At 41.6% G+C, this 24,418-nt stretch overlaps 2 protein-coding genes across 3 annotated transcripts in view; one reads left to right on the top strand and one right to left on the bottom strand.

Annotated features, from left to right (window-relative positions):
- The window catches only part of LOC137627789 (sialin-like), a 91,284-nt gene that overhangs the window by 54,386 nt on the left and 12,480 nt on the right, over positions 1 to 24,418 (top strand). The window contains exons 12-14 of one of the 2 annotated variants that reach the window (XM_068359145.1): positions 1,833 to 2,120; positions 2,703 to 2,889; positions 18,023 to 18,041. In XM_068359145.1, the coding sequence (XP_068215246.1) occupies positions 1,833 to 2,054 (222 nt within the window). In that variant the 3' untranslated portion in view covers positions 2,055 to 2,120; positions 2,703 to 2,889; positions 18,023 to 18,041. Of the gene's footprint in view, positions 1 to 1,832; positions 2,121 to 2,702; positions 2,890 to 18,022; positions 18,042 to 24,418 lie in introns of those variants that run through there. The other variant, XM_068359144.1, reaches the window with a different exon arrangement.
- Positions 19,321 to 24,418, bottom strand: part of LOC137627787 (titin homolog) — a 617,410-nt gene continuing 612,312 nt past the window's right edge. Inside the window, 1 exon segment of the mRNA XM_068359142.1 lies at positions 19,321 to 21,541. Within this exon segment, the coding sequence (XP_068215243.1) occupies positions 21,020 to 21,541 (522 nt within the window). The 3' untranslated portion in view covers positions 19,321 to 21,019.

The following is a 24,418-nucleotide window of genomic DNA, read 5'->3' as shown; positions in this document are numbered from 1 at the left end:
CTCTGCGGTGGATGACGAAGATCATGCTGCCAGTCCCCCATCGGAAGGTAACCACAGAGAGTCAGAGCACGCCTTTTGGCAGATTCTGTCTTCTATGATGGCCCTCAATGGGTTGTCAGACCCAGATATGGCCCCTCAGGAGGGCAAGTAAACGGTCTTGTATCGAGTCTTAGGCACTCAGAAGCCCCCAAAGTCCAGTGCAGCTTTGCATTGGTCTCAGGGGCTGAAGAGTGCCTAGCGTAAGGTTGCCTCTCAGCTCTCTGAGTTTTCTGCATCGTTCCGATCAGGCTCGTCCTCCGAGCTGCTCCTACCTCCGGGTGTTCAGCAGTGAAGATACTAGGAAATCCTGGACGAGTCCAGCTCGACTCTTCCTCTCCACCATTTGCTAGAGGAGTTGACGAAGGGGTCACCCTGGAGAGGCTTTCCGGTCGTCAGGTTGCTTTCTCGGCTATAGAGATCCTGAACCAAGAGAAGGTAGCGAAGTATGCCATGCAGGCTATTTCGTGGTTGGATTTTTGGTTAGGATTCATAGGAGTCCTGGGACGGACTGAAGATTTCACCAAGGAAAGTACCAGGAAGGCGATGGAGGCCTTCTTACTCTAGGGTACTCATACCATCGAGTTCCTGGCCCGCTAAGTGGTAAACTTGTGGGCCAATACCATCCTGAAGCGCAGGGACTTGGTAGCCCAGAGGTTCTACCACCAAGTCCCTAACGTCGAGATTGCAAGGCTCCAGAATTCCTGTTTGTTTGATCCTAAAGACATCGAGCAGGCTGCGGAGAGATGGATGAAGTCACATCAAGACTCCCTTCTCCATAAGAACTTGACATCCCAGCCCTACAGACCACCAGCTCCTCCGCAAACCAGTCAACCTAAATCTTCAACCAGCAAAATGATAGTGAAAGATAAGGTGTCTAAGAAGCCCTTTCCAACCAAGGACAAGAAAGGCACAGACAACCTAGAGGTGGTGGCCGCAAACGCTAGGGTAGGCGTTCCTCCTGCTTGTCCACCAGTGGGGAGATGCCTACAATGCTGCTGGAGCAGGTGGATGCCGCTCGGGCTGAACCCTGGACAGTCTTCGCGACCTCAAACCACTGCAGGTAGACCATGCTTCCTTGTGTTCCTAGTATTAGGTGTAATACTGTCATGTCCCCATACCCTGACGAGGTGGTATTGGGAGTCCTAGCCTAGATTTCCTTCTGAGGAACTCCAGGTCAACTGCCTAGGACAAGTCACTTTTCACCTTCTCACACACCTTACGTAGGCCGCGTTCACAACTGCTAGCGAGGAGCAGGGATTCCCTATTGTCCGAGTACTTAATCGCTCGAATATGGAATCCCCGGGCAAGCCAAAGCCAGTATGGCCGGGACTTACCACCATTCCTAAGGGTTAAGTCACCCCATGTAAATATCGTGGTTTGTATTTCAGTTACGGAACAAATGACAAATTCGTAGATAATTTGTATTTTTCCTAACTATACAAACCTTAGCTATTTACACATATTTGCCCGCCAGCCCTGTCCCCCAAGATAAGTCCTACCTCTAAGTAAAGTGAGCCTTTCACCGGTGTGTGTGAGGGGGAGGGGTAGACCCTCCCTACCCCCCGCTAACTAGCGGAGGGGTAGTAAACCCTCGTTAAAATTCTTATGGCTCGTCATTCAGCTACGCCGAAGTAATTACCCCATGTAAATAGCTAAGGTTTGTATAGTTAGGAAAAAACAAATTATCTACGAATTTGTCATTTTATACTCTGAATTTTGTATTTTTTGGTTATTAATGCTGTACTGTACAGTATATTCTTTTTTTCTGTCTTTAATTCTTTTTTATCCAACAGAGTCTTCAACAGTGGCAGCACGTCTTTTGGCTTACAGGAGCAATTTACCTCGTGTGTTGGGTGTTCTTTATGGTATTTGCCAAGTTTGAGACTCAGAAATGGAATTTCCATGTTAAAGAAAAGACTGTTAAAACAGAAGAAACAAATTCTTTCCTAAAAATTTCATTCCTGCCTAAAATTACAAGTAAGAAACGCAGGTGTGAGACAGAAGATGGGGTGTGATATAAATTGGACATTACCACAGTTGCAATTTTGAAATTGTCAAGACATATCTCATCAACTTAGTTGGTAAGTGACTATTTTCATCATTGTTGCTGCTAAGATAATGAAAAGTAATATAACTAAACAAATTACTGTACAGTACTTCAGATTTTTTACCCACTGCAGGATTGTATCATTTCAGTCTTGAGAGAGTTTTATGGGTAGTTTTTATTTTGAAAAAAAAGTATTGATTTTTTCAGCTTTCACACTCATTCGACATGAAAAGAGCATTAATTCTTTTGAATTTTCCCAGAAACATTGATACTGTATTTTGAAACTCCACCATCAAAATTTGATTTTAATTTTGAATTATGAATATATTTTTACCTGAAGTTTGCAATTAAGGTCAGTCTTCACCTTCAGTTTGAGTACTGCCAATTATCACAATATAATATGGGTAGTGCTAAAGATTGCTTACAGTGTCCCATTCTGGTCACACAGTATTGCCTTTCATCTATTTCATTTCCTAACCACTTAACATTTGCCGTGCTCCAGGTTAACCTTGCTATTTACAATGAGTCATTAGTCTGATTGAACTAAAAAAATATTATGATGGAAGCTCTTATGACTTCTTAATAATCTTATCCTGTCTTTTCTTTTAATTTTCAGGGTCTAAGTATATGCCTCTTGTAATCTGGACCAGTTGATTTGGATTTACAGTATACATAAGAGGTATTTGATGTGCCCTATGATATGATATAACATTTATTAGGCCATCAAGATAAACTAAAAATATACAATTGGGCACCATGGTAGGCTTGAAGTTTTCGCCTTTGCATCTAGTCCACTGTAATTTGTAAGTACAGTACTGCATCATTACAGGTGCTATTATGTAACTGAGTTTAGAAATTACTATAAAATGTAATATGTTTGTATGTTAATAAGACTAACTACTGTATTAGTGTAGTTTATGTTTTAGCAAAATATCACAGCTCCTTTACATTTATGTGCCGTGAGCTTTATAAATTACTAAAATTTTAAGCTTTCTCTACCTAGAAAATGTTCTTAATGGAATTGAATTTAGTTGCACTGTATTCAGTAGATGGAGGAGTGCTCCTGTTTGTACAATTAGATTGTAATTTTTAGACATTAGTAATTTTTATAAAATTGTACAGCTTATATTTCTCTATGTATAGTACTGTATTTTTTAGATATATTTCCATTTTGTTCCCATACTAACAAACCTTCCGTTATTTATGTGGATTATCTTTCTGCGCAGCTGGAAGGTAGCCCTTAGACTTTAATTGCGAGGTGGCCACCCTGCCTAACCGCTTGAACGGGTAGGCTGGGGGTTACCCAGCCGCCTCTATATATACTCTCACATCAGTGAGAGATGTCACTTATTCTTTTGGCTCGGTAGAGATTGGACGTTTCTTCTTTCTCCCTGACTGTCGTTGGACTTTTTATTTTGCTTTCTTGTTTTCAGGTGTATGTGCTTCTTTACGATTGCCTTTATGCGAACCTGTCCAGGGCGTGAGGGTGCCGCATGCAGTACATTTATGTCTTCGCTGGAGACCAACCTGCACACACTGTGTCCTTCATGCAAAGGGCATCGCTGCAAGCAGGGTTCGCAAAGTGTAGGGAATGGTCTGCCTCCCAATGGGAGAAATTTGGGCTGCGTAGGAAGAAGAAACGGAAACGTGACCTTTTTCCCTTAGGGGCGAGGAAAGCGCGCTCTTCTTCACGCACCCCCAAATCTCTTTCTAAAGCTTCTTCTCAATCGCGCTCTTCTGAGGGATGATCGAGTAGGAGCGCAGACCGACTAACTCCTTGACAGCCCCGGGCTACTGGGGTTGTTGTTGCTTCCCCTAGAGGAGCAATTTCACCTACAGCCGCTAGGGAGCCATTATCCCTTTCAGATATGTTGCAGCTGTGGTCGTCCTTAGGGATTTCGGGACCCTCTTCGAAGTAAGAGCTGCTGCGCCTTCTTCAGCGTGGTGCCAGGAAGGCCTTCTTCAGCGTAGTGCCAGGAAGGACCCTTCTCCGGAGCCATCGACATCTCATGCTCTGGAACTTGTCGAAGTCCATCTTTCATCCTCTCCGGGCCCTACCGCGCATGGACGAGGTGATCCCTCACGTTCGCCTCTCCAACGTCCCCCTGTTGATGACGAACCCTCTCTCCACCTTGGGACCTCGTCGTCTGCTAACCTTCAACCCTTTGTTTCTCCCCACAGGAACCTGCAGGTTGCAGGTGTAGAGCTATCGGGGACCAGCGCTCGTACCACCAGCAGTGTTAAAGGACGAGCTTCGCCATCGCCTCGTCCTTCTGGACACTTCCCCTGATTGCCGTTCGCGACAATCAGAAGATCTGACGGATCGTAGGTCATCACGATCCTAGCACTCTTCTTCTAGAAGGCGCTCACACTCTAGAGCTTCGCGCTCACGAGACCGCAGGTCTCAACGCTCTCCTCGTAGGCGTTCCTCTTCACGAGGACAAGTCTCGCGATGGTGTTCCACATGATCACGAGCACAGTCTATACCTAGATCCAGACGCTCGTGCTCTAGATCTCTGCGATCTAGATCACGAGAACGGCGCTCGCGAGGACGACGCACACGAGGGCAGCTGCTCACGCTCGTGAGGGTACCGTTCACGAGAATGACGTTCACGTTCGCGAGGCCGACGCTCACGTTCGCGAGGCCGACGCTCACGTTCGCGAGATAGGCATTCGCGATCAAGGTTTAGACATTCCTCGTCTAGAGGTAGAGGTAGGCACATGCAATCCATCAGTGCGTAGCCCCTCAACCAGACCACCTTCCAAATGACCTCGGACCAGACCTTATGATGAGAATGATCATTCCTCGGATAGGCATCTAGCTAAACCTCTAGTGCCTTTCACCACCTGGGGAGTCTTAGTAAAGCGTACGCCTGACGCTTGGAAACGCGTCCCACGGTGACACATTCTTCAACAAGAGTAGTTCCTACTCAGAGGCCTCCTCTGCTGACTTCGTCGGATGTAGGTGCTTCTCTTAGGCAACAGAAAGGTGTTAGACCTTCCTCTTTCTTTGTGGCTCCTAGTGCTCCCATTGCGAGCACTTCTGCTCGTGAATCGCGTCCATTGAGGCACGAAACTCGCGATTTTGCGCGTGAATCTCGTGAATTCGCTAGCAGATCGACGGTTTCCGCGAGCAGTTCACGAGCAGATATATCCGAACTGCGAGCAAGTGTGGTACCTTCGCCTCGTCGACCCTCAGCTTCATCCACCTCTAGCGGAAGACCGACACCGTTTCCAGAGGGTTTCAAAGATCCCCCTAATAGGTTCGCTAACGTACCTTTTAGTCCGGACCTTCCTTCGTGTACGAAGGAACGTGTTCCTCTGCCTCGGGTTATCACCTTCGTCGACTGGAGCTCCTTCTAGAGTTCTCCCCAAAGGACACTCTTAGGGAAGTCCAGGGTTTACCTAGGGCATCAAAACTTCCTCCATGGGTAAATACATTTATCTCCACCCTGTTGAAGTCTCTAATCGTGGCTTCTCCACCTCCACAACTTCCGACTGTTCCAGTCGAGGCAACCCCTAGGATCCCCTTGAAACCCTCGTCGAGTTCGTCAGTTGAGTGTCAAGACCCTAGAAGGAGGTCGACATAGACAAGGTATGTAGAACACCTCCACCCCAATTGCGTGCTGAAGGTCCTAAAGCCTCTAACTCTTATATGGCCAACTTACCCTTAACTCCAGTAAAGGTAAAGGAGGTCATCATTAAGAGACAGAAAAGGTGGATAAGAGGCGTAACAGCACCTCATGCCGACATCATCCGCCCTAGGATGAGTAGGGACATAGGCTCTCCCAGGGAGATTACGATCCGTCCCTTCAACCCTCAAGACATTGAGGTAGTGCCACTGGACCAACGTCCTGTTTCTGTACCAGTTCCCCCTCCTAAGACCACGGAGGAGTGTCCTATGCATAGGGAATCAAAAAATACTAAGACGAAACCCAAGAACGCTGCAGCACGGGAAGCTCGAATGACTGAGGCACAAAGATGGTCCCCTGTGGCGGGTCCTCCCGGCGATACAGTTGACAACCTTTACCTACCCCTCACTCTGGATGTGAGTCTGGAGGTGGACGATCCTTTAGATTCTGATGACGAGAATCTTCCAAAGGCGGCCAGTCTGAACAAGAAAGACATGAGTCGGAGCATACCTTTAGGCAGGTCCTTGCTTAGATTCGGACCCTTTCAGATTGCGATTCTTCGTTCTGTAACCAATGACCCAGATCAGTTGTTACTATGCCCAGTGAGGAGTTCGAGATACAGTACTATCTTAAATGCACTGCAGCAACGCGGCCCCGAGTAACACCTCTGTTTGTTAGCTCAGGGAGAGTATTATTATTATTATTATTATTACTTTCTAAGCTACAACCCTAGTCAGAAAAGCAGGATGCTATAAGCCCAGGGACTCCAACAGGGAAAATAGCCCAGTTAGGGAAGTAAATAAGAGGAGTAATTGATAATTAAAACAAAATATTTTAAGAACAGTAACAATATGAAAATATATATTTCATATATAAACTCTAAAAACAAATAAAATAAAAGGAAGAGAAAGTAGATAGAATAGTGTGCTCGAGTGTAGCCTCAAGCAAGAAAACTCTACCCCAAGACAGTGGAAGACCATGATACAGAGGCTATGGAACTACCCAAGACTAGAGAACAATGGTTTGATTTTGGAGTGTCCTTCTCCTAGAAGAGCTGCTTACCATAGCTAAAGAGTCTCTTCTATCTTTACCAAGAGGAAAGTAGCCACTGAACAATTACAGTGCAGCAGTTAACCCCATGGGTGAAGAAGAATTGTTTGGTAATCTCAAGTGTTGTCTGGTGTATGAAAACAAAGGAGAATATGTAAAGAATAGGCCAGACTATTTGGTGTGTGTAGGCAAAGGGAAAATGAACCATAACCAGAGAGAAGGATCCAATGTAGTACTGTTTGGCCAGTCAAAGGACCCACTAACACTCTAGCGATAGTATCTCAACAGGTGGTTGGTGCCATGGCCAACCTACTACCTAGTAAAGAGGAGGATCACCAAGAACACGGTTTCCTCCTGGATTCGCCATGTAATCGAAAATGCCTTGGCCCCCGATCCTCCTCAGGCTCATCGACCTAGAGCTCCTGATGTCAGGGGAATCAGCACTTCCCTGGCATTCAAATGCAACTTCTCCGTGTTACAAGTACCTTAAGCGGGCATGTGGAAGAGACAGACCACCTTCACAGCCCATTATTTGAAAGACGTGACCCACAGGAGACTCGATACGTTCACTTATCGGTCCTGTGGTGGCTGCTTTCCAACGGTCCTGTGGTGGCTGCTTTCCAAGTCGTTTAAGATACCTCAGGCTCCTTGATGGACAATTACCATAGGGTAGAGGGCATTGATTACCCGGGTTAAGACTGGGAAGAATGAGAGAATGTCTGGCTTTCCTTTCTTCATCTTCCCCTCCCTTGGGGTACAGCATCATGGGTTCCTCTGCAAGCTGGCTTCAACCTCTGCAAGTAATTATCACTTCCCTTGTGTAGCCTAGTATAAGTTTAATTTTATATACTGTCCAAGTCCCCATTGCTTTCTGCAAGGGAAGGAATGGGATATGTCTTGTTTTCCTATATAAACTCAGGTGTTCATACTAGACAACAACCTCTATTACACTGCATTGCACAGGCTGCTATTATACTCACTTTGTATATTTTAGCGAGGTGTCAAAGTTTTCCCTAGACCACAGTTATATACTTTACTAGGTAAAATCGGGTCAATGTCCATGCCAGATCTAGGACTTCCACCCACCTAAGAGTGAGTCATCCACATAAATAAACGATGGCCCGCCATCACCTGACCCCCCAGAAGTCCTGCCTGCAATCAGAAGTGACATCTCTCACTGCTGTGAGAGTATACATAGAGGCAGCTGGGTAGCCCCAGCCACCCTCAGCCTACCCACTCAAGTGGTTAGGCAGGGTTGCAATCAAAGTCTAATAAGTACATTCCAGCTATGCTGAAAGATAATTCACATAGATAACTCCAGGTTTATATTAGTTAGGGAAAAATACAAATTATCTCCGAATTTGTCATATTAGTAGAATAACTTTTTATACTAATAAAAAGAATGTTTTTGCCTTTATTTGATTTCACCTCCTAGAATGTAGACTAACTTTTTGATCAGTAGATTACTGTTTTTGTAGTGTAAAGTTAATATTTTATATATAATATAAGCATTTAGTTATATTTGTCCTTTTATCTGAAATAGAGTACAGTGTGTTTTACTTATTTCTTGAAAAATACTTTGTGTTGGACAATGACTTACAGTGATGGTGGAATTGTTACCAAATATGAAATATTGTTGTTCTAACGATGATAAAACCACTGGCTTTAATATGGTTACCTTTTCGCTGAAATCTGAAATGGCTGAAGCTTGAAGATAATTCACTGCTCATTGTTTTGGGAACCAGTTCTCTCTACAGCCTCGTTCATAGAAAACGTGTTTTATCATGTTCCACCATAGGAGTCTGGAAGCATTACCTTTGGTTCAAGTATCCTTTCTTTCTTTTTGTCAATACAGTAGTGCACAATTTGGGGGTTTTTGATGGTGATGCCTTAGTCTTCTCCTTTTGGCAAACCTGGTCAGGGACGTAGCCCTGGATAGAATTTAAAGGCATGCTTTATTAAATTATGTCTGCTGTTGATGTTTCTTATACTTTGTGTTTTTTGTAAAGGCCAGAACTTTTTGTGCAATAGAACATGTAATAAATGCTGTTCCTAGTCAGGTAAACAGTGAAGGAGATTGAGGACTAATTGCAAGAAGACAAATAAGGATCCTTCATTTTGTTATATCCTTCTCCTTCCACTTATACTGGTCTCGTAGGGGTCTTTTGGTTGTTTAACTGACCTAGCATATGATGCGATCATTGATGGGGTATTCCTGAGATCTGATTCTATCACCCCCATCTTCCCATCCTGCCAAATTCACTGCAAGTCCAGAATGCAACTGACTTATTAGGGATATTGTTGCCTGCCTTTTGGAACACCATAACAATTCTCCCTTTAGCAGGATATGTGCTGTGGATTATTGTTTCCTGTTGTATGTGAGGAGGAAATGGAAGAGACACAGTCGAACTTGAGTAAGGAACCGTAGATGTTTTTTTTCATCTACCACCTCTTCATCTTCCTCAGCTTTGTCCTCATTATTGTTCTCAGCTCCTCTTCTGCTCTTTGCAACTGAAGAAGTTTTGGAGCTATATTGAGGCTGAAAGGTGCATGATTTTCAACCCTAGTTAAGTTCGAAAGTGGGTTGCTATAGGGGCGTGCTAGTAAGCATCTTCGAGATCTAAAGTACTGTACAGGTTAGATCTTTAGGTGTAGTAATTGACAGACATGTGTACTGTAATGGATTTCATCTTGTATGCTTCACATCTGAAATGTTTGTTGAAACGAGATAGATCGAAGATCACACTTCTCTCGTGGGGGGTCTTTCTTTCTTATGCAGAACAGTCTGCCCTGGAATTTTAGAAATTAGCTCTCCATGGCTTCTCTTGGCAGCATTTTGCGGACATGAGAAGAGTTCTATGGTTGTAACCTGAAAGAATTTGTGTTGTGAGGAGGTTGTCTAGAGGTCTGTGACCAACCTATGTATTTTGAGACTATGCTTTGTCTCCTCCAAGAAAAGGTCAGTGCTCTTGAAAACATTGAAGACCACCCCCAACCTGTGGACATTCATTGTTAAGGTCATTTGCTTCTGAAAAATAAACTAGTACCCGCCGTCCTCTCAGCTGCTTCCAAGTTCTCTTATTTTCACTTAGAAAATGCTGGAGCACTCGGAAAGTGGCATTCTTTTGGAGAAGAATGAGATTGTTGACTTCCCAAGAAAACTTTTTTGCCAACTGGAGTGGTTTGGGTCAAGTGTATGATTCTGACCTCTTTACAGGTTGTCTTGGGAACTGTTGCTGGGTGTTATGCCTAAAGTTAGCTGTAAGTTGTTATTGGGGCCAAAAGTGTGTTTTGCCCCGGTGCAGTGTACTCCATGTATCACCCGTAGGCCTTATAATTGTAAGTGAAGCACAGTAATGCCTCACAACATAAACCTAATTGGTTCCGTAGTGGCTTTTGTACCGTGATTTTTTCTCGTTGTGAGTCTTCTTTTACATGTAAATAGCCTAATTCATTCCAGGCCCTACAAAAACACTGCATTAAATGTTTATAAGAAGGCTAAACTCCACTAAATGAAATAAAATCATTCTGAGCATTCAATAATAATTTAACCACTAGTAACCTGTAAAAAAATTTATAATTAGAGCAAACAGTAGCAAACGTGCAACCTTTCCTTTGGAGTGAGGCGGTGTCTGAGAGCGAAGTGGCGGGGCGGTAAAGGAGGATGACAAACGGCAGAAAACGTTAAGTGGCTAAAAACTTACACTTAAATTTACAAAACAGATTAATGAATGGCAGAAAATATTAACACTTAAGTTTAATAAAAATATTAACACTACTTTATGATAAACTTGAAATAAAATTTCTTTATTTTTGTCTTTTCTAATTTTGTATTTTTATTACTTTACGTTTTGTACTTTCTAAATTTAATTACGTATTTTCTTCATCACTGCCACTTTTCTTTCTTTTTGGATCACTTAGAGCAGTGGTTCTTAACCTTTTTCATCCCATGACCCCCCGGGACCAATCAGAGTATTATTATGACCCCCTATAATAAATTTGTAAATAATGAACCTTGTTAAAGGGTCAAGTAAAAAAAAAATTACAGGAAGACCATGGTTTACTCCTATACAATTTTATCGGAAACACCACAGAACAAAAACCTTGAAAAATTCCACTTACATAGCCTCTACAAATGCCATAAAATTATCAATTCCAAAGAACTATTCAACATCATACAAAACCTAGCACCTACTTCTCATTCACTCAGTGTGATGGTTGAAATTGTTTTGCAGCCATAAGTCTATCAAAGCGAGGACCAGTGTTCGATAGGCAACACCTCATGTCAGCATCGATGACAAGCCTATTGCGTGCCTTCATTTTCAGTGCAACCATTGCTGAGAATCCAACCTCGCACCGGTAGGTTGACGGGGACTGAATCAACATGGTTAATGCACGCATCGAGAGAATAGGACAGTAGTCCTTCACTTTTGCCCAAAATGTATGCAATGAGCATGGACTCAGGGAGATGCGTATGTACGATCATTAATGAAACAAGGTGAGGATAATGTAAATTTCGTTCACCTTGCAGCCCTCCCACCCATGGCCGCTGACCAATGGCAGGGCGTCAGAGATATCACGTTATTCACATCACGTATCACGTGACTTGGAGGAGTATCCGATTGAGCTATAATGGGAATTTAACGCTATTTTGGTAACACTGGCTATGGTTAATGTGGAGCAGACCACCCAACTTGTGACCAGTGTTGTACTCATCAAACTGGTAAAAGCCCGACTGGCTATTTCAAATACGTGTATAATGTATATGAAAAATAAATTATTCTCCAGAACCCTTTGTGACCCCTTAAGAAATCCCAAACGACCCCCCCCCGGGGGTCACGACCCCCAGGTTAAGAACCACTGACTTAGAGCTTCCTCTTGGCCTACTAGTACCGAAGGCCCCTTTTAAAAAAAACTATCCAAGGAAGATTGTTTCTGCCTGCTTTTTAACATTTTCCAGAAATGACTCGGGCAAACATCATTTATATATTCAAGCGCACAACCTGTCATAATTTTTTTCTGGGAGTCTCTTTTTCTACAAGATCCACTATTTTATGGTAGCCAGCTAGACCCTCCATGATGTCTGCTGTTGTCAGTGGGTCATCCTCCTCCTCCTCCTCGCTGCTAGAAAACTGTTCCTGAACTTTGCTTAGTTGCATGGTCTCCAACTCCTTCAGGTCATCTGTCGTAAGCTCTTCTTGGTGCTCCTCGATCATTGATGTCGGCCTCATCAACTTTCGAACCCTTGGACGTTCCGAATGTAACAGATCTTGGCAACCTCAGATTGAGCAACAGGTTCAGGATCGTCAACTATTTCGGAATCGGCTTCGGCCTCAGCTTGGCCTACATGGAATCCATCGAAATCTCGTGCAGAGACAGCATCAGGCTACAGCTTCTTCCACGCAGAGTTCAAGGTGCGCCTCGAAACTTCCCGCCAAGCTGTATCAATGAATTTGAGGCATAACACTACATCGAGATGATCGTTCCAAAATTCACGAAGGGTGATGTTTGTGCTCTCAGTGATTTTGAAACCTCTCATGAAGAGATATTTCGTGTTGAGATTCTTAAAGTTGGAAATCACTTGCTGGACCGTGAGCTAGAGGAGAGGGTGGTGTTAGGCAGAAGATAGGGAACCTTGATAAATGAAAAATCCACTAGGATAAAATCCTTTGAGGCCAGGAGGGTGAGCAGGGGTATTGTCCAACACCAGCAGGCATTTTGGGGGGAGGCACTTCTCTTCAAAATATTTTTTCACAGTCAGGCCGAAACAAAGGTTTACCACTCTGGTAACAAGGTTCTTGTTACCCAGGCTTTGGCATTAGACCTCCACATCGTGGACGTGGCTCCTCTTGCTGGAGCCCTTAGAAGGTATTACTGCTTTGATGGCTTCCTCCTGTTTCAGGATTATTCCTATCCTAGACAAATTTCAGAACTTCTCTTCAAAATTTTTTTTCACAGTCAGGCTGAAACAAAGGTTTACCCACTTGGGGAACAAGGTTCATGTTACCCAGGCTTTGGCATTAGACCTCCACATCACCGGAAGCTTCTCCTAAATCACTTTTTCGGCCTTGAAGGCTCGAGGAGTCTCGGAGTGATACACTAGCAGAAGTTTCACCTTACAATCTCCACTGGTGTTTGCACAGAGTGCAAGGGTAAGCCTGTCCTTCATAGGCTTATGCCCGGGTAGCTTCTTTTCTTCCGCCATGATGAACGTCCGACGAGGCATTTTCTTCCAGAAAAGCCCAGTTTTGTTGCAGTTGAAGACTTGCTGGGGATTGTAGCCTTCCTGGACAGTCAACTTGTCTAATGTTTTAACAAAGGCTTGGGCTGCTTTTGTGTCCAAGCTTGCAGCCTCCCCGTGACGCATCACCAAATGAACGCCAGACCGTGTCTTAAATTTTCAAACCACCCCCGAGAAGCCTTGAACTCTGGGGTGCCTGCTTTGATGTCCCTTCTACTGTGTCGTCTATGGCCTGATCACGCATTAGATCACTGAAAATGGTACTGGCTTTCTGGCAGATTATCATTTTGGTGATCGTGTCTCCATCGATTTCTTTGTCCTTAATCCAAACAAGCAGCAGTCTCTCCATCTCATCGTGGATGTGGCTCCTCTTGTTGGACTCCTTAGAAGGTGTTGCTGCTTTGATGAATTCTTTCTGTTTCAGGATCGTTCCTGTCCTGTCGTAGACCGATTTCGGCCATACCCCTTCACGATCACATTTAACCGCATGCCAGCCGCGTATTTCTTGATGATTTCCATCTTTGTCTCCATAGAAAGCATCATCCCCTTCTTTCCGTGCACATCAGCAACTTTCTTGGGGCCCATGGCTAATAAAGTAACTTAATATCGTAATACGATACAGTACAATAGTCACAAAAGCAAAATCACAAACACAAAGTCCACTGCCAAAACGAAATGGAAGAGGAACGCTAATGCGTAGATGCATGCTCGGATACAGTACAGTAGATGCTGACCAATAGTAGAGCAGGATCTTATGGCAGTAACTATATGGGGGACTGCCTTACCGAAACAATATTATACCTTCCTATGGGTCTACACAGAAGAATTAAGAGGGATTTACTGAGGTCTCTCTCCAAAAAGAAATGGGAGGCTTGCATGAGAATTTCCGAATTGGACGACTGTTTTCTTTCCATTACAGAGTATCTTAGGACAGAAGAGTTTGGCATGCTGTTAGGGGATTTTTGATTGCTAGTGCCATTCTAGCTAAGTCTACTTATGGGGCTTTACAGAACTTTGCCAAAGAATAATTTTGAGATGAAACGTGGCCAAATATTCACTGATTTTGATATGAAGAAGGTAGAAGTGGAAGAGTTCCTCTGCAGGGGCCACCTATGTGAATCCCTCTTTCCTCAGCTCTTAATGGATAAAGTTTTGGTTATTGTCTGTACAGCTAATACAAAATCTGCTTACAAAATTTTCACACTGCAAATTGAGATGCTCGTTTCGTGCAACTGGCCACGAGCTCTAGGTCTTCTAACTGGAGGAGGGTTTGGATCCAGAGCATTGTCTATGACTCTGCAAATCCAGGCTGAAATAGTGTTTTTAGTAATACTCCCCTTAATCCTACCTGAACTAATAAATAATGATGTTAGTCAGGGCCGAGTTGCTGGAATGCATTCAAGATATCTTACACTCCTCACCAAGCACAGTAACAATTGATCAGGGTCATAAGTTACACAATGTAGACACTTAATCTGAAAGGGCCCGAATCTAGGGTTCAATACGCCCGGATTCTGAGTCTTTGCAATGAACTCAGGGACAAAGGCAAGTGTCACTCCCCCCTCCCCTTGAATAGGCGATGTTGTATGAGAGACCATGAAGTACACTAACTCTCTTTGCTTGAGGCTAAAGCTAACAGGAAAGCTGTCTTCAAAGTGAGGTTATGATCTGTTGCATGGCGTAATGGTTCGTAGAGAGGTCCTTTCTAGGATCTCAAAACGTGAACCACATTCCAAGGAAGGGGTCTCATGTCCAACTGGGGGCAAGTGCTCTCATAACTCCGTATGAGTAAGAAATTTCCGACGAAGAGGAAAGGTCTACTCCTTTCAGTTTAAAGGTGAGACTTAAGGTTGAGCTATTGCTGGAATAGGGGCATCGAGTGGATATTCCTTCCATGACACCAACTACAAAAGACTGTCCACTTTGCCTGTTATACAGAGGTAGAAGACTTTCATAAGTAACCAGACATTCTTTTTTAATTTGTTGCAAAAACCCTCTCTGAAAGAGATGCTGGATAGTCTCCAGGCGTGAAGCCGTAGAAACGAGATAGTCTTGTGAAAAATCTTTGCGTGTAGATCTGGTCATGGAGGTAGTTCTCTCAGGAGATCTACTAGAAATTGCAGAAGATCTGGGAACCATTCTGCATGATGCCATAGCAGACCTATGAGGGTCATCATTAAGGTTTTGGATGCTCTGATCTTGTTGAGCAATCTTCTCATCAGACAAAATGGGGGGAAATGCGTACACGTCGATGTTGTCCCACCGTTGTTGGAATACATCTTGCCATAGAAGAGAGACAATATTTCTTTGGTATTTGTGTCGTATTGGATTCCCATTTCTATCCTTTCCCAGTAAAGTCCTAGGAGACCATACAGCACCTACCCAAACGATAAGTTTTTTCTTCATCATACCCCCTTTTTTTCTGCCTTGTACCTATAAACACCACGCATCAATGGGTTATTTGGGGGAATTAACCAAGGGGAAGGATATGATTGACAGATAAACACATATCCCACATATATTCATTGGTCTATTTTCCTCATATTTTTTCAAACACTGTATAGTACTTGTTAAAGTACTACCATCATCTGGGTGGAGATGGCTTTTTACTTCCCCAATGCAGAATTTGCTTACATACTGGGGAAAAACTTTCCTCGCCAGCGATTAGAGTCTACGTCCCCCATGTTTATTCTAGAATAGATATCGAAGGATGGAATGACAAAATCATTCAATACTGGCATAGCCATGCTATTATCCTTTCCTACTCCTCATCTTTATTAATTTCACTGTTCAATTATTGTGTAGTTAGGGAAAAAAGATTTGCTCGTAGCCTAGTTTCGACTTCCCTCCCTTCACTTCGTGTCACAGATTTTTGACTGTCTAATGATAGATAGGGGAAAGGAGGTTACCCTTCTATGGTTGCTTCAATCAAGTTAACCTACTAGGTCCCAGTTTTAATTTCTTTCATGTTCACCTGTAAAGCTGAGGGGTAAAAGATACCTTGGGGATAAAGGAAGGCAAGTTCCCTTCTTATAGGGATTACTAATAATCATATTCATTTAGGAGTTTCTATTACATGTTAGTGAAATCAATGTTAAGTATAACCAAGTTGGGTGCAGTAATCTCACCAATCCAAGATGTTGCCCTGTCAATTGCCTAATTTACATGCAATGGGTTCACTCTACTAAGAGTAGAGATCAATTAGTAGCAGGCTTGAGAAAGATTGTTCTATTTTTCTTCTTCCTATGCGAGTAAAAAGTTTAGGGAAGATCTTTAGGTCCTAAGAGTATTTGCTAAGTAAGAACCTCTGAGATCTCATCTGTCCATCATCATTAGATTCAGCAGTGAAGGGTTTTGGTAATGGGGTTGAAGTGGACCAGACTTCCAACCAAGTGTTAGAGCTCAAGTCAGAGGTTGATCTAGACCTTGAAGAGGAGGCTGCTTTACCCAAGGGACCCCTGGAAGAGACCTTGGTCTCCCAGGAGGCAGACTTTGGGTGCCTACCCTGGGCTTAGCCGGCTAGTTAGTTCAGCACCATCTCCAGTTTCTGTTAGGCAGACAGATGTTCCTCCTGGGCTCAATCAGCTTGTACAATATCTCCTTTGGATACCTCAATTATAAGTCAAATAGTTGCAGCATCAATCTACTCCCTTTATGGTGGCCAAAATCAAGGGCCTTCCGTTTCCATAATCTTCTGCGTTCCTCCTGTTTTCCACTTGCTCCAGCCTGAGGACTTGGCAGTGCCTAGACCTTCAGGTTTTCAGCTTCAGGAAAAACTTCTAGTAAGAGTCTATTCTCCTGACAAAAGTCTTTCTGGCCTAGGTAACAGGTAATGCATCAGTGGAGGCAGAATATGCTATGGATGTTGAGACAAGAGACCTAGCAAAAAAATCCCTGGAAAACTAGAAGACCTAGAGCTCATGATGTCAGGGGCATCAGTATGTCCTTGGCATTAAATCGCAATTACTCAGTGTTGCAGGTATTACAAGTGGGCTTGTGGAAGCGTCAGAACACCTTTACCACCCACTATCTCCAAGACGTGACCCATAGGAGACTATATGTTTACTATTGGTCCTGTGGTAGCTGCACAACAGATGGTTTAAATAATACCTCCGGCTCCTTGCTGGGCAGGTAACTGATGGTTGAGGGCATTGGTTACCCAATTAAACCTTGGATAAAAGAAATTGTCTGGTCTTTTCCTTTCTTCATCTTCTCCTCCCTTGAGGTATATCACCATGGGTCCCTCTGCAAGCTGGCTTCAACCTCTGCAGTTAAGAACCACTTCCCTTCTGTAACCTAGGATAGTTTTAAAATTAATATACTTCTACACGTCCCCAATGCCTTTCGCGAGGTAGGGATTGAGAAACTTCTATTTTATGTGTGTAATGTTCCTATTTAAACACGGAACATTCTTACCTAGACGTTCATTCTCATTTTGTATTGATAAGCGAGGGGGCTAGGTTTCCCTCAATTACAGTGTAATACTTTACTAGGTAAACCAGGTGAATGACTAAGCCAGTATGCAGACTCGCCACTCGCCTAAGGGCGAGTCATCCACATAAATAACGCAAGGTTTGTTAGTATGGGAACAAAACACACATTTTCGTAAATAATTTGTATTTTTCCCTAACTAATACAGGCCTGGAGTTATTTATATAAATTGTCCTGCCATCACCTGTCCCCCGATAAACCTTGCTTGCAATAAAAAAGTGACGTTCACTGATGTGAGAGTAAATAAAGGTGGCTGGGTACCCCCAGCCACCCCCTATCAACCCACTACAGTGGTTAGGTCGGATTGCCACCTCGCACTTTTAGTCTAATGGCTACCTTCCAGCTCCGCCACAAGTATATCCACATAAATAATTCAGTTTGTATTAGTTAGGGAAAAGTACAAATTATCTCCGAATATGTCATATTTTTGTCTCGTAACGATCCTTTTAAGTCAGGGATGTGAACCTGATGATATTACTAAACTACTGGTACACATTGTGAAAGGAACCTTAACTCTTTCAGCATCACAGATGCACGAGTTTCAAGTTCAAGGCTAAGTTTTCTAGCCAGGTGGATCAGGAACTTCTTCCCACCTAAGGATAAGCCTCATATTTAAAGGACGATGGTTTGTATTTGTATGGGAACAAATGACATTTTTAAAAGTAACTTTATTTTCAACTAATAAAACCCGAGGTCCAAGGGTTCTTAATTGCCAGTTTACCAAAAATGCCATGTCATTCCTAGTTGAAAATTTGGTGGCAGAAGCTCACAAACAATTACTGTAGGTCCAAAAATTATAAAATGCTTGAAAGTTAAGGTACTGTATATGATATTAGGAGTGTAGCTACTTTCATTAACTTTATTAGAAATCTTTCTTTGTAAAAATGTTTATAGGAACAGCTCAATGAAGTACCAAGTTGGTTTTCACTAAATATAAGAAGCATGGTGTGCTTAAGAAGATAGCTAGTTTCTAGGTCACTATAGGACAGCAGGGGATGTGGTCTTAAGTAATCTTGAGTTGATTTAATTTATTACTTGCTTATATATGAATATGGGGTTGTATTTAATATTCAGTTTAGAAATACATCAGAAATATATACTAACATTTAGACAATTTATAAAACCTTAGTTTAAACAAATTTGTCAGTAATCTAGAAAAGTTATCTAGACCAAATTAGTGAATCTTTAACCTCGTTGCATTACTTGTACTTTATCCCCCTCTTTTCTTCAATTGTGCCCCACCTCCAGCAGATTATGGGAGTTAGCAATACTGTATGAGAATCAAAGGAGATTCACAGACATACAGAATTTTTAGAATAAAATTTATTTCTGTGCTCGCCTGATGTTCGTATAAATATCCACCCTCCTCCCCACGGACTCTTGGTATCAAGAGAAGGGATAATGTTAACTAAGAAACTGGGGGGAAAAAAATCTGGCTGGCAGGCCTGGGCTTCTTACCACTTACTGTTAGAATGTTCAATTTCTTAAAGGGCATGATTTTATTGAAGTGAAAGAAATTGGGAAATTTTTAAACATTATTCTTGTACACTAGATGTTGATTAAGCTTAAGATCTTGTGGAGAAGATGCAATATAAACATTGAGCAAGTAGAACTATAATTATTTGAATATTGTTTTCCCTCATTAGTTTGATTGAAATGAGAAAGATAATAGCCAATTATTATAGCCATCAATTTGTATATGTTTTTGGTTAAACTTGATACAATCAAATTTACATTTCAAAATTGTTACTTCTAATGGCTATAAGTTTTTTTATATGGTTACAGTACTTGTTCACGGGACATTGAGTAAAATTCCAAAGTTCAAATAAATCTTTTAATGTTCTTAACAACAATATCATGCACATAAATGGGTGATGTATCTACAATATCACAATACCAGTAGCTACACAAATACTTCATTAACCACTCGCTATCTACATTGTATGTATGGGATGGAGAAAATTTCCATTAAGGAAGAGGAGATGTATGTTCCAATGGCCAATGCCATATTTTCTACACTTGCATGACAGTACAGATTTTTTTATTTGTCGATATAACTCATTAGACTGAAGTATCTATTTGGTTTGAGACATACAGTACATTGTTGTCCCATTAAATAATATTAAAATAGATCTTCAGTCATTAGGACGATATGAAAATTTATCCAATTTCAGTTTTAAAATCTCTACCAAAATAATATTGATATACAGCACTGTCAAACAATGTAAATGTCTTAATGAAACATTACCATTGTTACCTTCCACGCATGGTCTTAACTTTTGTAAAGGATAGTTCAAACTAAAAATTACCTATTCTTGCAGAAATTATTTGATAGAGAAATTCAAGCACATGTAAATGCTCTTTTTAACCTATTAAAAAGGGCATAAATTAGGTTTTTGTGATTAAAACATTGCAACATATTAAGCTAATGATTGTGAATAAGGTTAATTTAATATGCAGTTTCACTAAAACTTTTATGACTTGAGAAAAAATAGTAGCAATAGACATGAATATTATTACTTTAGGATTTGATAAAGATCCAAGAGAAATATGTGGAATGATGTCAGGCAAACAATCTAACTATATTCATCTGTACAAATTTGTTTGGCACTGCACTGAAATAGATAATGATTATATGAAGCCTGTCATAACACACACAAACATCAAATTCACAGGATAATAGGATTTTTTTTTATCACCAAAGAACGGAAAATAATAAGATAAGTTACCATAGAAAACGTTGACAAAAGATTTTTAATTCAGGCACACTTTTGTTCAATTTTTCCTATGGTTAAAGGTTAATTAATAGTTTCTTCCATTGACTTGCTTTGTGATGCTATAGTTCATGATAATTCATATACATCATCTGGTATATAAAGGTATAAGTATAAAAAATTATCATCAGCCTTCCTCACGTGAGTACTAAGGCTGGTCGACATTGTTACGAGCACTTCATTTTTCTTCTTGAAATGTCTCTAACACGAGGGACATTTTCGAAGTCGTTAGAGGCTCTGTAGCTAAGCCTCATTTTTATAAGCCAACAGTTTTAGTTGACAATTCACGACCCAGTCATGAATAAGTATGTGTCTAATCGACTCCATGTACGAGGACATGGATTGAGTAGTCATTAAATATATCCACAATTAGAGGAACTTCACCGCATTTCAAAGGTCCAACACCATCGGATGCACTTTGAACAATGCGAAAATCACTTTCTTTGCCAAAGAACATTGACAGCTTTGCTTTTTGCCACATCTACTTGTTCATATGATACAGTGTTAAGTATAGTAATTTTATGTGGTTAGCTATAAACACAAAATTATTTACTGACAGGCAACTGTATTAAGATGAAGTAGAAGGAAGAGAGCAAGAGAGCTCCTATCTCCACAGTTCCATTATATATTTACACACATTATACAACTTTCATCCTCTGCAATTCAGTCCATGGACATGTAATACAAATATATATAGATACATATTTTACGATATGATTTTTACAATTCGGTAGGTCCTTTTGGTTTAAATTCTTGAATGGGCATTTAACATCGAATCAGCAGCAGCAGACTTCACCAGCAGAGCCTCCCTCGATATCTTTCGTTGGGAGGATCCAAATCCGCTCTTGCTGATATAATCATCGTCACATACGGCAGAGTCCACGGATGATTGCCAATCTAGAGAAGGTGTCTTTCCACTTTGGAGAATATTGCGTCCTGTAACAGCACGACCATTAGTGAGACCAAACTGGTTATTTTGTGGATTTTGGGAATTATCATCCACACTGAAAGAACATTCACTAATACCAGAATCACTCCTTTCGCTTATAACACTGCCCGAAGAGCGGGTGACTGGAGGACATCCCTTTGTCTTGGCAAGGAAATTCAATCCAGGAGAATTTGTAGGAGGGGGTGTAGATGGGGAAGTAGGTGTGTGGGCATGGTTCTCGGGTAGAGGCGACAATCGGGTAGGAGATGATGGCTGAGAACTGCGACGATTAGTTAGGTTGGCCATACGTCCAAGGGCACGGATGGCATTACCAGTTTTCTAGAACAAAAATGGTTATAACACACCATGCTTATTAGTAAGAACAAAAAAAAATAGCACAAATAACCCAATTATTTTTAACGAAAGACAAAAACTTAGAAATTTTCTATTAGTTAACTGATGCATCTACATATAGTATATAAAATTAAGCTAGGGTAAAACAAACTAGATATATATTAAAAAATGTGTAAAACAAAAATAAATGCATTACTAACACTACAAAATCACAAAATTGAGAAATGTGTAAAACAAAAATAAGTGCATTACTAACACTACAAAATCACAAATTTATAATGTAATTTTAATTTTTCCTAACTCTAGAAACCAGGGTCCTTTAATAGGATTGTGTTTTCTGCAAAGCTTGAATGGTTGTTAAAAACTTTTAACAAGGTAGTATTAGTTGCTGGTGGGTGGAGGTTAGGTCCCTCCCTCTGGATAGTCGAAGTTTATTTATTTTATACGAATACAAACTATCACCATTTAGTAGGAATGAATCCTGAGGAGAGTAAATTCCTAGAACCAAACTGCTGGCTGATTTACTTTCCCAGAATGTCAAGGCACCTGGTCCTGTAAAAGGAGCTGAAGTGATGGATATTTTTTTATCTTTACTCTTCTGGGGATGGTTAAGTGTCTGTTACTCCTGCCTGAAGCTTCAAGTCCTCTTCAGGTGGAGGCAGTGTCCTCGCAGGACAGAGAAGGAAGTCATTCTGGTCTTTGCTGGTTACTTCTTGTTGGGAAAAGATAGATTAGCCCTTGAATCTAGTGTTGTGAACAGCTAGGCTCAAGTTTTTGGCTACAAACTCCAGACAAAGGTGAAGGCTACCTTCTACCATCCTTTGGTATAACTTGCGACATGAAATGCTATGCAACTTTGCTACAAGTTTCGCCATGTCTAGAAAGAAGACTGTCTTGAAGGTCAGACCCCTATCAGATGCCTGTCTCAAGAACTTATACGGGGCCTGCATGAGAAACCTGAGAACTAAAAGTATATCCCATACTCGAGGTTTTAGTTCTTTGGGAGGAAGATCAACCAGGAAACGAGTAATCAATTGCAGAGAGGTCCAACTCGAGAAGTATCCCTTTTAAGGCACCAATCGCAGAAGATGGCAAATTTCCAATTTCCGTTGGTAGACAGCAGCGGGGATCATCATAAGTTTCCAGACTTCTCTTGAGCAGTGCATTCCAAACAGCCTTTTGCTCAGAGGTGTTGTATAGTTGCTAACCATGAAGAGCAGCAAGTGAAGCTAAATGCAAATAGGGATGATAGAGGAGGGTGAGCCATAGGGATAGTTCTCTCAGTACAGTATCTCAACAAAGTGCATCAGATCTGGATATCATTGACATGTTGGCCACCTGGGAGCCTTAAGGGTCATCTTGCAACCCGACAACAGTTGAGTTGATTAATTGGGAAATCGGGCAGAAATATGGATAGGTGTATGCGTCCATGCAGTGCCAGAGGTGTTGGAAGTACAGTAATACTTTGAGATACAAGCTTAATTCGTTCTGGGACCCGAGCTCATATGTCAATTCACTCGTATCTCGGATCAATTTTTCCCATATAAAATCACTAAAAAAAATTAATCTGTTCCCACCCTCAGAAAAAAACACCTAAAAACAGTATATTACAGTAGAAAAATGTTTTTAATTGCTCTAATTCATAACATATGCTCACAAAATAAACACCTATGCACTGGTTGTGATCTGCAATAAAATGTGACATTATTATGGAGTACTTACCTTCTAGACAGACGGTAGCGGCTAAGGGCGGTGTGCGCAGAGGAAGAGGGAGAGAGAAAGGGGAAGAGAGAGACTTAACGGCAAGACGTTCGGTACGCTACACTTTTGTAACACTGCGTAACATAACTTGAATGAAATCAGCTTACTGTACACACTTAAAGATAAATGTTAATCTTGTTTTCATTTTAATTTTTTTTACTTTTCTTCTCCTGGCTTTATCCATATTAAAAGAAGCCTCTCCATCTTGTCATGAATATCACTGCGCAGCCAGCCTGGAAAGGATGGTTAGTCCTTTGGAAGGCTTGGTGCTTTTTATAGCATCCTTCTGGTTGAGGATGGTCATATTGTTGATGTACTCCTCTCATATTGGTGAGCCAGCTGTCACTTGTACACCATTCATGTTTTTCGATTATTTCATGCTTTATCTCGATTGTCATCATGGGTTTTTTCTTTTCACCACCCTTGTTTGCACTCGCTTGCTTTGGACCCATTGCTTATTCACTTAATTCTGTACTGATTAACGCAAAAAACACGTAAAAAATGCAAACACTTCGGCCTATGCTTGGAGATAACTTTACGCGACGGAGATCAGACGGGAAAGAGCGAGCGATGCTGTCCTCGTGAGCAGCTTCTTGCACACTCGGCCACCTAGCGGCCGCATAGAGAACAGTCTCGTGTCCTCATACAGTATTTCAAATTTGTCTCTTATCTCGAGGCAAAAATTTGCTTGAAACTTTCCTCGTATCTCAAAGTTCTCATGTGTTGGGACACTATGTCGAGGTATTACTGTAATTCTCTAATGCTGCTGATAGGACTGGAACTGTTGAACAGAATGATGGTAGTTTCTTGTTCAGCCGATTGGTGAAAAATTAGATATAGTGAACTGATAACCCTTTTACCCCCGGGTTATTTGGAAATTTCCAACCCTTAACCCCCAAGGGGTTATTTTTATCCCATCACATTTTGCAGTATACTTTTTTAAAATTTCTCTAACAGGCTTAATTTTTGTCATAGAGAGGTCAGGTTGGTCTCATACTCTTGGGAAATGCCTGAATTTTCTCAAAAAATGATCAAAAATAAGAAAAAAAATATTTTTATAGCATTTTTTTGCTAGGACGTACCGGTACGTCCATGGGGGTA

The sequence above is a fragment of the Palaemon carinicauda genome, chromosome 35 (genome assembly GCF_036898095.1).
Source record: "Palaemon carinicauda isolate YSFRI2023 chromosome 35, ASM3689809v2, whole genome shotgun sequence".
NCBI classification, from domain to species: Eukaryota; Metazoa; Arthropoda; class Malacostraca; order Decapoda; family Palaemonidae; genus Palaemon; species Palaemon carinicauda.
This window is presented reverse-complemented; position numbering and strand designations above follow the sequence as displayed.